The sequence below is a fragment of the Alexandromys fortis genome, unplaced genomic scaffold, assembly GCF_014885135.2.
Source record: "Alexandromys fortis isolate MF-2015 unplaced genomic scaffold, M_Fortis_MF-2015_v1.1 scaffold_195, whole genome shotgun sequence".
Taxonomy (NCBI): Eukaryota; Metazoa; Chordata; class Mammalia; order Rodentia; family Cricetidae; genus Alexandromys; species Alexandromys fortis.
The window spans coordinates 1,635,400-1,651,940 of NW_026068105.1; the positions used below are offsets into that span (position 1 = coordinate 1,635,400).

The window sequence follows — 16,541 nt, forward strand, 5'->3', positions numbered from 1 at the left end:
CATTTCTCCATTCAAAGTAAGATTATTTTGGAAAGTTGCTAACTCCAAACGTTATTCACTATGTTCTAGAAGTTTCCAGACTTGTTTATGTCCTGTGAAGATTACACCTGGCTCTCTTCCATTCCTGTTATCCTTCTTGCTCACACTCCCTTGGAGTATAAACGAATAAAGGCAAGAAAGCATGTGCACCGTCCTGCAGCTCAGGAGAAAACTATATTTGAAAATTAAAAGCCCAAGCAGATTGGGGAGCCACCTAGGAGTAGCAGTTACATCATTCTTTATTCAAGGGAGCCAGACAGTCAAGAGAATGGGGTAAGTGGAGAGGTGAGCCTGCCAGAAAGTTGAGAAGAGAAATAAGAGAAGCTTATCCCATCAAATTATACAATCAAGGGAGCAAAATAAAAATGAAGAAAAAAGAGAGCTACATTTCATTAAAGGAAAGAAAATGGGTCAGATGACCTGATAAACACAGGCAAATGAGACTCCAAGTTCATACCCTAGGTCCTGGCAAACCAAGGATTCCCTTTTCTCCTTTCTCTCCAACAGATCCAGACTCCTGAAGAAAAAAAAAAAAAACAGAAGCCAGAAATTATAACACTCATTTTCTCACTGGGATGGTGGGATGGCACATATCTATAGTTTCAGCTTTTCAGAGCCTAAGACAGGAAGAATGCCATGAATTCGAGGCCAGCCTGGGCTACGTAGTGAGTTCCAGGTCAACCAAGGCTAATATTTAGCAAGTCTCTATCTCAGTCAGTTAATTGTTTATTTTCTCATTGGTTGCATGGCTACAAGGGGAAGAAGTCGTTACAAACCAGACCTAGTGAGTCCTTAGGTAATCTCCTTATATTGAGCACCTTGCCAAAAAGCACATAGAGAATGACTATGTTTTAGGCCATTCATTCAGTATCGCTTTGTGGTTCTAGAAGTGATGCCTTTCCATCAAACACTCTCACATGTACTGGTGGCATCATTAGCAAGTAGCACAGGAATAATAAAGTGCCGAAACTCCCATACTGATTTTACAGATGAGAAGAAGCATCCAGGAAGGAAAAGAATCAATGAGTAAGTTGAGTCTTTTGTGATCCCAGAGCTCTTTCTACGAGAGCCAGCTAGCTGCATTCTGCCACCGAGGAACTTGGCAGAACAGTAGAAGGTTGTGTGGATGTTTGGGAATTCATACTAGAAGGAAGACATTTTCCCCTTCAGATACACAAGAGGAACACAACATCCTTTTCCATGGAAAAGGAATATTTCTACCTACAGTCTCCCACTCGTATTATTACATCCTAGGAATAAACCAAAGGGGATTAATAATCAGTTCCTTTTGCCTTGCTATAAGAAGTGAGGACTTAGAGACATGGGCTTGATTTTTGGGCTCTGTAGAGACAAGCAAGAAACCTAAGAGCAGATGGAGAGAGAGCCTTGTCAAGCCTGGATCCAGGGCCAACATCCAAACCTCCAAGTTATAGAAATGTTCATTACCAAAGTGAATAAAATCTTTCATGAGAAACTTAGCTGAAGCCATTTGTAACTGTTTAAAATTGTACATATTGGAGCATAGGGCTTTTCTTTTCTTTGTTAGCAAATAGTATTTATTCCTGTTGTAAGAGTAAAGGAGTAATGAAGTTTTCTCAGATATAAGCTTGTCAAAAGACGCTAACTGATGCTGTGGTGTATCTCCCATTGTTCCCCTGATGGGCGCTCACTCAGCTGGTCTGAGGATGCTGTCTTGATCCCATCTGTATCCTTTTCTTTCTCTTAAAGAATCTGTGTATTATTATAAGTACTGCAACCTGAATGAATATCCCTTCCTAGACTTAGGAGTTTAAAGAAAACAAATGTGGGATTTTCCATTGCTTTTTCATTGTGGGGAAGGTGTCTTTGAGAGGTGCAGTTGAAACGGGGCTTTGGCTCCTACTTCTCTGTTTTCTTCTCTGCTTTTATAGATATACTTCAGCCCTCATGCTGAATATGGTGTATAATTTAAATGGACTGTGGTCAGCCAACACTCTCTGGACTCACCCATTTTTAAAGAGTACGTGAAGTTGGGTGTATAGGGAGGTGGGGGAGAATCTGGGAGGAGTTGGGGCCAAGGGGATTAATATGATCAAAATATATTCTCTGAGATCCTCAAAGATTAAATAAAGGCATATTTAAAAAAATCAAATGTAGTGTAAACCTGTTTGAAATCTTAACGTCCTCTACCCCGTATTTCAAATTGGAAACAAAAGTATGCTGCCTACTGGCAGAATGCATCTAGTGGCCTGAGAAGTTTAGTTCCAGCAACCTTCCCTGACCTGTCCCAAAGCGTTATGGCAGCCCCAAACTCTTTAATCCCAAGTCTTTTATAAAAGAAAATTTTCCAAGTGGGAGACTTCTCTCACAGCCATTCCCGTCTGCCTCTGAAGCATGCTATTACCAAGGGCACATATGCAAAGTGATCCAGAAAATACTTGTCGAATTAAGGTAATAGTGATGCAGAGAATACAACTATGGCAAAAGACAGCAGACAAACAAACATAAATGCCCAGGAACTGTAACTATGCCCCTGTCCATCTTTCCTAGGAGGATAAATACAAGAAAGTCTTTTATTTCTTCAAAAAGTGAGAGAACCTGTATTTGCTCACCATTTTGAGGTCCAGAGTTTGCAAAAAGTATGTATACAAAAATAAACATGTGAAAATGTAAAAAGGAAATCTCTCTCTGTGTTAGAGCCAATAAAAGATAAATGGCTTGGCAAGCCACTGTGCACAGGGAAGCACTGTTCAGAGACCCTGCTGAACAAGCTGTTCTAGCTAGATATCCCGGGACCTGATCCATTACTGTTGGCTTTGGCGAGCAGTCCTGTCATGGCTGCCCTCACCCTTCTACTCAGGCATGGCCCGGAAGCCTTCTTAGAGTACTAGCTTAGCTCTTTAGAGCCTTATTCTCCAGACCTCGAGGCTCCTGCTGCGTTTCGTTTCTGAGGAGATTCAGTCGGAGTGCTTTACCTACCCAGGAGTTCCCTCAGATCTACTGAACAGTCACGATCAGGATTTTCCAGGTTCATCTCTGCTCTCTCCCTGAACCACTGCCGTTCTACCTTCTCCTATGTGTTCATATTCCGTGGACATGTGTGTGCAGTTCTGACAGCCTTCATGGAGGGACCTGTGGCCTATAATTGTGAGCCTGCTGCTGGGAACAAGAGAGGTAAAAATGATTAAAGCTGGGACCAAGCCAGAAAATCAGGGCTTTTTACATTTAATTAGCTAAGTAGTTTATTTATTTATTTTTAAACTACAAAAAGTGCGAGAGAAAGAACGTGGGGCACACATCCATCAGACTGTGCATTTTATCTCCTGCAAAGATAGGGGCTAAAGTGGGAAGGAAGAGGAACAACTTGGGATCTCTAGAGATTGCTGTCTCCCTAAGGTCTTGTTTTCCGGGTAATCGAATGCTGGTCTGATGGAGGCTTTAGTTTCAAGAAATACACCTCTATAAAGCTCATGACACCCCCCATAGCCACCCCCTTTCCTCTCCTAACTTTGCTCTCAGGCGTATCAGGGTATTAATGAATGTTCCCATATAGCAGGCAGATAAGGTAGGGGTGAAGGTGTTACATTATTTGACTTCTGTCCCCCACTGAATCCGTGTAGGAGTGAGCTTAGAACTGCTTCCCTGGTTCCCATTCTATGCAATCCAGTGTGCTGTGTACAAGGAGACGTTCCCCAACTTTGATACTTTTTTTTCCAGCCAGATTTCTGTTTTTACAACCATAACTGTGAAACATTGAGAACACTGAGCTGGGAACAGTACTGTGATTTTATCACCACATGTTGTCTTCAGTCGGTCTCTCTTACAGGAGGGAAGGGATTGCAACGATATCACGGCGGAGGAAATCTATGTGAAAAGAGGGGAAGGAGGCAGCATGAGCCAGGGAATCCTAAATCCCAGAGCAGCAGAGGGGAATCACAAAATCTTGGCGATTTTAGGGCCAAAATACTTCCACTGGGTGACTTTCGTAAACTGGACTGCAGGGGGCAGTGTGGTATGAGGAAATAAATTCTGAAGCAGCTAGCTTTAAACAGTATTGAAAGGAGAACAGGGTCTGCACAGGTCTGGAACGGCTCTCCTGAGTATAGAGCATGGCTTCCAGTTTAGTGTTTTCATGGGATTCTTGAGTGAGCGAATGAGAAGGTCTCTGTTTCCTGTGATTTTTCCTGGGCTCTTTTCCTTCTGTTTGTTTGTTTTGTCCAATTCCAAAGTGTTAGTTTTTGTTTTATCTTATTAGAGTATATTGCAACCCCTTCAAAGCCTATTTGCTTTCTAATGTGAGACAGAAAGGGACTGTATATGGAGGGGGTGAAACTGTAATCAGGATACATTATGTGAGAAAAAACTATTTTCAATAAAAGAAAAAATAATTGGATGAAAAATGATTAAACAACACATTCTGAGGGAAAAAAAACAAGTAAACAGAAACAATGAAGGGCAGTCTCAGCTCTCAAGTGACTCTGGGCAAGAGGGATAAACCTGGATTCACTCGCTCACCTCACAGGGATGATGCCAGGTGACAAGTCTGAACAAGATGCTCTACAAAGAAAGGTGCCATGCTTCTTCCTAAACCTCCTAGCAAAACGCCATCTGATAGAAATATAACGTGAGCCAGTATGACACCGGCAGTTTCTTAGTAGCTGTTTTTTTTTTTTTTTTTTTTTTTTTATGAGAAAGAGATTTTAAGAGTTATCCAAAGGCATCAGAACCACGAGCTGTTTAAAATCACTCTTTCCATCCTGGTGTTTTGAGATTCACTGTGTATTTGCTTTCAGTACAGCTCGTCTCATTGCAAGAGCTCCGTAGCCATATGGAGCTACAGATTATGACGTCACATAGGAAAGCTTTGTAAAGAATCTTCAATACAGTGCAATTTGGGCCTCAGAAGGAAGACTAGCAATAGCTGCTGCCACATTGCACGTAGACAGAAAGCAATTCAGCTGTTTGTCCAAGCCCCAGAGCTGGAGTTGAGTCTAAGGAGAGGGTGCTCTCCCTCCAACACCCCGGCTCACCTCCTTTCCTATTCACTAGCTGCAACGCTGATTAAAATCAAAGGAGTAGAACAAATGATTCTCTATGCCCCTTTGTTTTTGTGGGGTAACAGGAATCCCGAGGAAGCAATCTGTGCCACTGGCTCCCCAGGCTGCGCTTCCTGGCTGCGCGGTGAGACAGAGTATTTCAAAGTACTACCGGGAAAGACTGGAGTCCACAGTTACTCCCACTGTGCCAGCAAGTGGGGGCAGGTCTTGCTGTCCTGGATTTAGCCACTTTCTCCCAGTCTCTAACAGCAACCCGTGAAAATTCTGTCAGCTTCTTCAAACCACATTTTGTCATGCAAGAAAACAAGCAGCTGTAATGCAGTGCCCTAATTCCAGATCTTATACAAACAAGGCACCAGAAAACTGTATGCATTTATGATCATAGATTTCTGCCTTCTTAACTAACATTAAATAATAACTGGTTAGCAAGTTCCCAGGATCCTTATTTTGAGAATTACTGAAGCATTTAGGATGAAATATGTTGATTATATGCTTCCGATGGACCATGGGCTGCTAACTGTGGAAGCAATGAGTACCCAGGAAGACCATTATGCCATTGTCTTTCTATTTGTATGCATTTGAAATGTTCCATAATAAAAAATACAGCATGTTCATATTTTCTACTTCTCTCCGTTTCCGTTGCTATCACCATGACCTGAGCAATTACCACCGTCTTTTACCTGGGCTGCTATAATAACTTGTGCTTACTGCTCCAGATCCTCCCATCTGTCCCTCACCCAGTCAGTATGATTTCAAGAATACAAGTCAGGGATGGGGAGATGGAATGAAATTCTTGCAATGTTGCTGCAAGCAGCAGAGTGCAAGTTTCCGGAACTCACTTAAGAGATGGGAAGGCATGGTGACACCCTGTTATCCCAGCGCTCCGAAGACAGAGGGCAGGATCCCGGGCACAGCCCTGGATTTTGCCGGAGACTCCGTCTAAGTAAATATTGTGAAGAGCAATCTAGAACAACATCCAATGTTATCTTTGGGCTTCCACACACATGTGTACATGCATGAATATGCACTTACATACAAAGATCCACTCATACATACACAAACATAAGTACACACCATGCACATGCACACGTACATGCATGCACACACACACTCACAAATAGCTGCTCATGACACTTCAAATAAAAGCCACAACTGACTTCTGAAGCTGGCTCTGACCTGACTCCTATGTCTCTCAGTTTGTTCTTTCCTTTCTGTTCGACTGCTTTATTTTGATTTTTGAGATAGGGTCTTGCTGTGTAGCCCATGCTAGCTGAGAACTCACGACGATCCTTCCGCCTCAGCCTCCTAGTTGGTAGGACTAGGGTTATATGCTACTCCGCAGACCTTGGCCACTCAGCTGCTGCACCTCTCACGTGCTGAGCTTTCTCAGCCTCAGGGAGTTGGAACTTATGGTTCCCTCAGTCTCCAGGCACTCTTTCTCACATTATCCAGGCCTCAGCTTACACAGAACTTCCTCAGAGAGGCTTTTGCTGACCATTCTCTCCCGAGTGGCTCCCCCACCGATACTCCACCACTGCATTCATCTTCCATCTTTTATATGTCACCATTCCATTGTATGGACTTTTACTTGTTAGCTCAGTTCTCTTTGTGCCGCTAGAAATAGAAGCCAGGGCTTTGGGTATGCTAAGCCAACAGTGACCACTGAGCCATATCACAGCTCTTGAATTTGCTATTGATTCATGCTTTCTACATTCTTTGTCACGTTTCCATTAGAATGCAACCTTGAGGACAGAGAGGAACTTTTATTTAGGTGCTCTTATAGCCTCTGAGGTCAGTAGAAAACCTGACACACAGAAGCCTTCCAAAAGCGTTTGCTGAGCGTAAGAATCTAAGCCAGAAAGGCAGATAGGAAAGTAAAGATAGGGTTACTCAGAACAGATACTGTTTACTGACCACTTGCTAAGCTCCAGCTATGTACAAAGCGTTCTCTCACGTGTCTTATCTCATTTCATCTTCAGATATACTCTATCACGCCCTCTTTTGTGGGCCAGGAGAGCAAAAGTCAGAAATAGTAGGCAATTCTTGGCCCAGAAGGCAAGCCTAGATCGGTTTTAACTCTGAAATTTGAGCATAGAGAGTCATGTTCAAAGTTGCATGAGGTCAAGAAACAAGACTATTTCCTTCAAGGCCCTCAGTAAAGATGACAGCATTCACAGTAATAAGCAGGGCTGGAGGTCTTCCTGTTAATCACACAGTGCATTTTATCCAATACGACCCAGGAATATATGTTTACCAAGTGAGAAGACTTACCGGGAACCCTGGAGGGCCACTCATGCCTGGGAACCCCTGAGGCCCTGGTTCACCCTGGAAAGTTAACCAAAGGCTAATGAGTAGCAGCAGGAAACAATGAACTCGAAAAGCTAGAGGCTTCTTTGAAGTACTTGGGCTACCCAGTAGCGAACCAATGAGTATTATGGCTCCGGATAGTGGCGTATGCTTGCCGTGATATCTTAGCTTAGGAAGCCCCTTGGCCTATGGAAGGTCAATGACTAATACATAATCTCAAACACTCAGGTGAATTGGGACAGGAGAATGGATAGCTGTTCCATTTCTTGTGGAAGAAGCCACTTCGAACATACAGGCTACGAAGAAGAGAATGTTATCAATCAAAGTTTGGACAGAGACACATAACATTTCTAATGTCTCTCTCCCTGTAGTGCAAATTTATCTTACAAAGGCCATGGAAAAGCTCCTCGTGATTTAGGAGGAATTGGAGGTGCAGATAATCTTCCACATACTCTTAGATTGATCCCAAATCAAGAATTTCCTCTAGACAAAGCTAGAGCAGTGGTTCTCAACCTGTGGGTCATAGACAACACTTTCACAGGGGTTGTGCATCTGATTCATCATGATTCACAACAGTAGCAAAATTACAGCCATGTTGCAGGACGGTGGTGGCGCACGCCTTTAATCCCAGCACTTGGGAGGCAGAGGCAGGCAGATCTCTGTGAGTTCGAGGCCAGCCTGGTCTACAAGAAGTAGTTCCAGGACAGGAACCAAAAGCTACAGAGAAACCCTGTCTCGAAAAAAAAAAAAAAACACACACACACACACCAAAAAAACAGCCATGCAGTAGTAATGAAATAATTTTCTGGCTGGGGGTCACCACAACCTGAATTGTATTAAAGGGTCACAACATTAGGAAGCTTGAGAACCACTGAGCTAGAGGGAATGGAGTTGTCCACGAAGGCAATATTAAGGGAGGAGACTCTGAATGTTTCCATCTGGGCTCCTTCGTCATGGAAACAGAATCGCAAAATTCAAAGGAACCTCGGGAAGGAAGGGAATGCAGGCTCCTGCAAGCTATCAGCGCAGCTGAATAGAATGAAACTGTGGAAGCACCACCATGCACACAGCGTATCCTGCTGGAAACGGGCAGATTATGAAATGTAACCTTCAGCCTTGGTGGTTCATGTAAGGCAAATTAGATCATGCGCTGCTACTTGTTAGCAATATTTCCTATATTTAAGGTCAACTATCCCCCCTCCCCGCCGCCCTGTGCTGCGAGACCACTCAGGACCTTTAAGTAAGCTCTCTACTACTGAATAAAGCTTGATGGGCAAATGACTTCTTCAAAATGATAATTCACAAAGGAAACATTTATACTCACTATGTTTGGTGGACGACTTAAATACTGAGAGCTTTGGAGTTCATAGGGAAATAATTCAAGTATGCATTTTTTAAAAAAAATTATTTGGCATATTAAAATTAGATGTGCAATTATCACATGTACTCACTCATAAGTGGTTTTTAAACATAAAGCAAAGAAAACCAGCCTACAATCCACAATCCCAGAGAATTTAGACAACAATGAGGACTATGTAAGTAAGAGAGACTTACATAGATCTAATATACATGGGAAGTAGAAAAAGACAAGATCTCCTGAGTAAATTGGGAGCATGGGGACCTTGGGGGAGGGTTGAAGGGGGAAGGGGAGAGGCAGGGAAGGGAGCAGAGAAAAACGTAGAGTTCAATAAAAATCAATAAAAAAAATTAAATGTGCAAGTCTGAGGCAAAAAAAAATGCTTATATGAATACTCAGATACAGGTATACTCACACCTGCACACCAGAAAACCAACTCAGGAACAAAACAAAGAAGGCTTTGCCTTTCCTACCAAAACCCATTACTCCTACTTTGGAATTGGCTCAGGTTAGTCTGATTATTAGACTTGAACTCTAGTATTAACAAGAAAGGGTCAGGTAATTTTTCCTATAATAAAGGTTTGCTACCTTGGAGCCTTTCTTCCCTTTGGGGAAACCCATGAATTCTAGTTCCCCAGTAGATGGAGGTGGTCCTGCAGGGCCAGGGAGGCCGACATCCCCCTGTAAAATCAAAGAGATACTGAACAAAGGATAGTTATACAGACCATTTTTTGCAAAAGGTAAGCTAGTTTTCTGGTTGTAATCCACAAAAAAATTGTCCATTATTTTTTTCTTTTTACCCTTACCAAGAAGAAAACCAAAGTTTCACTTATAAGGGATAAGAATTCTAAGCCCAAGAGTGAGTTTTGTTCTGTCACTGCAGAAGGAAAAAGCAAACGAGTGAGAAAAAACCAGATTCCCAGTTGCATGCTCATATACAAAAGGGCAGTGAGAAGACAGCCACAAGGGATTTGGGCAAGGGGAATGGCTACCTCTTGCCCACAGTGATAAGACTCTATTGGCCTTGTGCAACCTGTAGTCCATAGGCTGCATATGGCCTCATGCAGCCCAAGGTAGCTATGGGTGTGGCCCAACACAAAATTGTCAACTTTTAAAAAAACATTATAAGATTCTTTTCTGTGATTTTTCTTTTATGAAAATTGTGTCACAATGCCAAAATGTTGGACATGTCTGATTGGTTCAAAGGTGGGCAGGCAGGAAAGAAAAGGGACTAGTGAAGGAGACATTAAGTGGCTCAGAAGAACTAGGAAATATGTGTATGGGTGTTTGTGTGCATGTGTGCATTCATGCATGCAGGCAATAGAATATGCAAAATGCAGATAAATACCTAGGTGGAAGGAAAGGAAAGAATACATCTTAAGAGGGTATATTTGTAGACAGTATAGACTTATACATAGGAATTAGGATGAATTTTTTTTTGAAAGAGAAGACTCCAAAAGCCCATGTGTGTGGCATGTAGCTCTCAATGTATCCCATATGGGAACTGTATGAGATGGGAAGTGGACATTTTCTAAGGTGGAAAACAAACCCATTTATACAAGCATGCATACATATGTGACCTAGAGACATTTCTTGGAGCGCGTGGGATGTAGACTGTATTTAGAGAATCTATTTACCTTGACTCCTTTTTCTCCTTGGAAACCTAACCCCATATTTCCCTGGGGCACAGGGGTGCAGGAAAGAAAAAAGAAAATCAATTACTAATAAGCTTCACCAACTTAAATTGGAATGTGTTATTTTTATTTTTTAACTAGAAAACAGATTTCAGCCAGTATCTTTGTGGGAAAAAAATTAGAGAACTTAGTGGCAGGCTGGACATAAATACTCCCAAAGCATACTTACGTCTGGACCAGGAAGTCCAGCAGGGCCTGGGGGACCCTAGATTAACAAGTAATAAAAGAGTGAGCATTTCTTCATTACAGACACAAACCCCCAACAAAACCAAACCAAACCATAGCCATGCTGGGCAATAGCAGGGATATGCTGGCTCCCAGCTTAATGCAAATTATCTTTGGAATAGTGGTCTTCTAGCTAGCTCCATCTCTCATGATTTCTTTTAAAAAGATTTTTATTTTTAATTCTGTGTATACGTGTGTGCCTGAGTGTGGGTTTGTGCACACAAGGGCAGTGCCTGCCTGCTGAGGCTAGAAGATGGTGATTGTATCACATGAAGCTCCTGGTTGTTCTGAGTTAACCAGTGTTTATGCTAGGAACCAAACTTGGGTCCTCTGCCAGAGTGGTATGTGCTCTTGACCATTGATCCATCACCCCAGTACCCATCATTGTTTCTTTTATTCTTCTTTGAAATCTCCCAAACTGACCTGCTAGTCCCATTCATGTGAAGGCAGTAAAAATAGCATGTTATTCCTCATACCATGCTAAGAATGTTTCAGTGTGACTTGGTGAAGTTCAGCCATAGTAGTAAGTAGCAGGATTTAGGCATTGTTGAGAATGACCTGGGGATAAGGCCTTCCTGGAAGCAAAGATGCCTAGCTATAGTCTTCCCTTATCAGTGATACTTAATTTCAGTGTCAAAAAGCAGGTAGGTACAGCTGTCCAAGTTGCAAGGCTGACAAGATTTTGAAGTATTCTTAGAATGGTGATGATAGAGGTTGGTTTGATTAATTAACAATGCATGGCATAATTAGGGAACAAACAGCACAAGCAGATGTGTCAAGTGTCTGTCTTCTCTTCACTATACCTCAGGTTGAGTTATACTAGCAAGCTTTGCGGGCACATCATGGATGGTCAGGGAAAGCAAAACAAAAACCTGGTCAGCAAGGCCAACAAATAACTCTTAGCAAGAGTATGTTTCAAGACTGGAGTGTGATATGTCTTTAATCCCAGCACTCGGGAGGCAGAAGCAGGTGGATATCTATGATTTCAAAGTCAGCCTGGTCTACAAAGTGAGTTCTAGGATAGCCAGGGTTATATAGTGAGGGCCTGTGACTCAAAGAGAGAAAAGGGAGGGAGGAATAAAGAGAATGAACATGTTTCAGCATAATCTTCCAGAAACTGCTTTTGCCCTTCTGTAAGAGAGCCCATATTACATAGGTCTGTATTTAGTCCATGGTCTGGTGAAGAAAGGGAATACTGCAAATACATACTACACACTAGTCTTAAGTTGGTCTTACTTGTAAGCCTGGTGGTCCTATGGGTCCTGCATCTCCAGGAGATCCAGGATATCCTGATGGACCCTAGAGACAGAATTTTTTTTATCAAGGTCAAAAGGCACGGTAGCTTTTCACAAAACAAAACAACATATATGTCCACAAGAACTGTATGAGAGTTGCTACAACATTTTTATTCATAATAGAAAATGCTGTAACTGTTCCAAGTAGTCACTGATACAGGGATTGATAAATGAAGTGTGACATACAAGAGAGAAAAACAGCAAATTTATTTATATATGGAACAATATGGATGACTCTCAAAAGCACTGTGGTAATGGGAGTTAGACCCAAATGTCTACATATGATATTATTCCCTATATATGACCCTCTAGGATTAATAAAAACTGATCTATGCTGAAGAATAATCACAACAAGAATTATTGTAAAATTAATTATACTGAGCTCTGTATTTGAATTGTTACTATTAAAGTTTTTTAAAAGGAAAAAGAATGTTATATAGTATCAGATAAAACAGACTTCAATGTTAAGACTATTAACTAGATATAAAGATGGGGCATTTCATAATGAAAAAAAAATGGGTCAGTTCCAGAAGACATCATAGTATTATTTATATCTATACATAACAAGAGAGTTTCAACATACACAAAGTAAAACCTGATAAAAGTACAGGCAAAACAAGCCATGCAAAAAACATGTTATCACTAAAATTTTCAGTATTTCCCTCAGTAATTCATAGAACTTACACAAACGGTCAGCTTACCAACTATCAAAACGCCATCAACTACATAGGCATAGTAAATATTGCTTAAATCATTATAGTCACCAACTGCTGGATATATGTTGCCTGCAAGTTTTGGTCATAAACCCAACTTCAGCAAATTTCCCAGGATTAAACACAAGATAAGAAAAGGTAGCTGGAAAGTAACCAAATACTTGGTAATGAAAAAACACTTCTAAATATTCCATGAGTCAAATGGAGACTGAAGTCACACGGAAAACTAGAAAATGTGTAGAAGAGAGTATCCCCACTGAAAGCCAGAGTGAAATGAGGAGAAAGGTGCTGTGGGGAAATGGAAGGCTCTGTTTCAGAGTGGTAGCAGGATGCAGGTGGGACATGCCCAAGAAAAGGATGGACAGCCTAAGGGAGGTCAAGGTATGGACAACCGGAAGGGAAAGAGGAATTAGAAGATTATCTAGAAATGAAGATGCCACGATCTACTCAGCTACACAGAATAATTACAATGGTGTCCATCTTTAGGGTGGGACAGGGATAGGGTGATGCTCATGTTCTGTGACTTAATGGAATTCTGGATTGACAACCAGGAACAACCTTATTGATCACCAACCTGCTGTTTCACTACCAAACATCCTGCTCTCAAAGCTAAGTCTGTTTTTGGCATCAATGTCTGTATTGACAGGTAAACACTGTATGTCTGTGGGGAGGGGCTGAATCCCTAAGAGAAACTGTGAAGCAAGCAGAGTGGTTATTATTATATGAATTTAATGAACACACCTTTAAAGGCAATTTTGTTGAGCTCTGGGGTACCTCTGTACCTTGATCCTTAGTTATCTTTTTTTTGTGTGGTGTGGGCTTACATACTTCATATTTTTTATAAATATCCACTGCTAGCAAGTCTAAACTTCATATGTCTCAGAAACTACATTATCTTTCATAGATATATATCTCCTACCAGAATTTTAGATACATAGTTCTTCCTTAAGGCCTTCTGGAATTCTTATGACATATTCCTACCCTTACATTTTCACATCCTTTGTGGGAGGGACAGTGTCTAAATTGCCTGCGGGAACACTCTGAGCACTCGGCTCCTAGTGGGTACCCCATATGTACTGAAGACTAACAAGACAGAACAAGAAAAGAGAGAACACATACAAGAAACCAGGGATGGTTCTTAGGCTTCCTCAAAAGGAAGCAGCAGCAATGTGGAATCTCAAGGAAACGGAAATTTCTTAGGAGTGCAACTTGTGGACTTTTCATCAATGTTCTAAAATGAATTTCTATATGCGATATCTTTAGAAGAACTGAACACACAGAAGAACACTTAGTAGATGGTGGCAGAATGCAAGGCCCGGTGCCTTCCTAAGACATCAAGAGAATAGAGTGGGCTTCCTTATCCATTTGTTTTCCTTTCTGGTTACCCCATCAATCCCAGTAAACAGGAAAAGTGGGAAAGTGCTTATGTTCAAGTCACCTTTCGATAGTCACCCCACGCTATGTCTCATAGCCTGCATTGTTCACCTCACTTCATCACATAGGCTTCATGCTGTTTCACATCTTCACAAGAAGAGAAATGCTACCTGTAGTACACTAAGTTCCGTTGAGAAGGAATTCAGGTTGTTGCTGGTGGGGGATCACACTAACAACTTTTATTACTCATCTTGCTATAGTGTGCTATCGTTTATTAGCAATTGTTGCTAATATCTTACTGTGCTTAACTTATAATTTAACTCTATCATTGGCCTATGTACATAGGAAAAGTATGGTCTATATAGGGCTTAGAATTATCTTTGGTTTCAGGCATCCGCTAGGGGCCTTGGAGAACATATCCACTGCCAATAAGGAAGGGGTGCATCAGATCCCTGATCCAAAGTCTGAAGACTGCCTGTCTTAAAACTGAGATGGCCAGTTCATCTTCTCAGGATTTTCTATCTGGAAAATGCAGGCAGTATGACTTGTCCTCTCTCAACACTCTGGATTTTCCTTGAGTAAGTTTCTGGAGACCTTTGGATACCACCAAGAAGAGGGAAAGGAAACCGTTTGGGAGTTGAAAAAGTGCACACGCGGGGCGGGGGGGGGGGCGGGTGTTAACACAAGGAGCATGACTTACAGCAATTCCATCCAGTCCAGGCAGCCCAGGATCCCCCTGAGAAACAAAGAACAAACAGAAGAGATTAATCAGTCAAGTCCACTGGGTTGCAGACAACCAACCTCAGATTCGTGGGCATAGAAACACATTGCTGCAACTTGGGCCCCTGTCAAGGTCTGCTGTTTTAAAATGCATGACTTGGTTGCATCTAACCATTTGCTGTTTTCCTGTGAACATTCTGGACTCTAGAAAACAAATATTACAGCCTTGGCTGAACAAGATTTCCTATTTTACCTAGATTAATTAATTTTCACATTTGCTAGGAACTTATCAATTAGAAACGACTTCTGCAGGCTGGTGATTTTCTGCTCTTTTCGGAGGAAAGCAAAGCTACCTTCCCATGTGCCTCCATCCCCAGAGAATCTGTGCCTAGATGTATACAATGCAAATCAGACATTTCAAGGGAAAATCAACAGAGCATACAGACTCTGATTACGTTTTAATTACTTAGCAGCATCTTAAGCCGCTGTATGAATCTGTAATATGACCATCTTGTGGAAATTGCTGTGTTCCACTGGATCCAAGGTTTCTTTAATTTCTGCCAAAACCATTTAATCAATGTTTACTAAGACAATGGCTGTATTTTGACACCTGCTAGTCTTGCCCCACTTGGCCTATAGTAAAAACCTCTAAACTCCCTGTAGCATGGAACGAATACTGCCTGAGGTTTAGTTCTTCAGAGATCTGGCCATCTGGCTCTGAGTAAGTCACATAGCCTTAGATTTTCAACTTGTAAAATGAGCGACATGAATCCAAGAACCACGAGGCCCTTGCCAACTTTAATGTTCTGTCTTCTGCTAAGGCATCCACAGTCAAGAACCCAAATCTCCCTGCTTCTTCTCTAGTTTTCCAGCTCTTTCATTCCCATCATTGCTTTTACAGTCAGATTCCAATGGTCCTGGCCCTGTACCCAGATGGAAGACAGAAGAGTAGTGTCAATCATCTCAGTAACCTAGGTGTATTCTCCCCTCCAATTGTGGGCACACAAATTCCTATTTGCTACCTGGGCAGTGATGGGTTCTTCTCCCAGTCTGGGGAGGAATACAGTCAATCATTTGGAACTAGGGTTTATTGATACATCACAAACCCCCAGTTAGTGCATAGAGAGAGCAAGCTTCAATAGAAGATGATTCCTGACAAGAGATCAAATTCTGACCAATTGCAGAGAGAGCGGGCAAGTTTTTCTAGACATTCGGGGATTTAGAGAAGAGTGGGGCCAAGATGCTGGGGTTCTAGTCACAGGATGCTGGCTTGGTAGCCACACTAAACTGTGTAATGATCCGGATCCAAACCACGGTGCATGGACATGAAGGACCTTAGAGGAAACAAGGAAGTGTTTGCCTCTAGAAAAGGTTTTGGCTTGTCGTGAACTAGAAAAAGACAAGATCTCCTGAGTAAATTGGGAGCATGGGGACGTTGGGGGAGGGTTGAAGGGGGAGGGAATAGGCAGGGAGGGGAGCAGAAAAAATTTAGAGCTCAATAAAAATCATTTTTTTTAAAAAGTAAAAAATTAAAATGTTTTGGCTTGTCAAAGAAAATGATCTTTGACAACTGTTCGTCAATCTGTCTCTTATTCTTGGTGCAGATTCTGGAAAGCAAATCTCTTAGTTGCAAATGTTTCTGCTAACATTCCCACTGCGAGAAAGCTTGGGAGCCCTCTTAAAGCAGCCAGGACGCTCCTTAAGAAGGGACAAAGGTGCTAGCTCTGAAAATGAATTGGTTTGAGGTGGGGCCCAGCCCCGGGGGAACCTCACTTCCTACC

General features: G+C 41.9%; 1 protein-coding gene across 1 annotated transcript in view; it reads right to left on the reverse strand.

The window, feature by feature from the left end:
* The window catches only part of Col4a6 (collagen type IV alpha 6 chain), a 298,496-nt gene that overhangs the window by 39,813 nt on the left and 242,142 nt on the right, over positions 1-16,541 (reverse strand). Inside the window, exons 8-14 of the mRNA XM_050124047.1 lie at positions 14,741-14,776; positions 11,895-11,957; positions 10,603-10,638; positions 10,377-10,418; positions 9,328-9,420; positions 7,347-7,400; positions 497-556 (exon numbers count right to left, since the gene is read on the reverse strand). Of these exons, the coding sequence (XP_049980004.1) occupies positions 497-556; positions 7,347-7,400; positions 9,328-9,420; positions 10,377-10,418; positions 10,603-10,638; positions 11,895-11,957; positions 14,741-14,776 (384 nt within the window). The remainder of the gene's footprint in view (positions 1-496; positions 557-7,346; positions 7,401-9,327; positions 9,421-10,376; positions 10,419-10,602; positions 10,639-11,894; positions 11,958-14,740; positions 14,777-16,541) is intronic.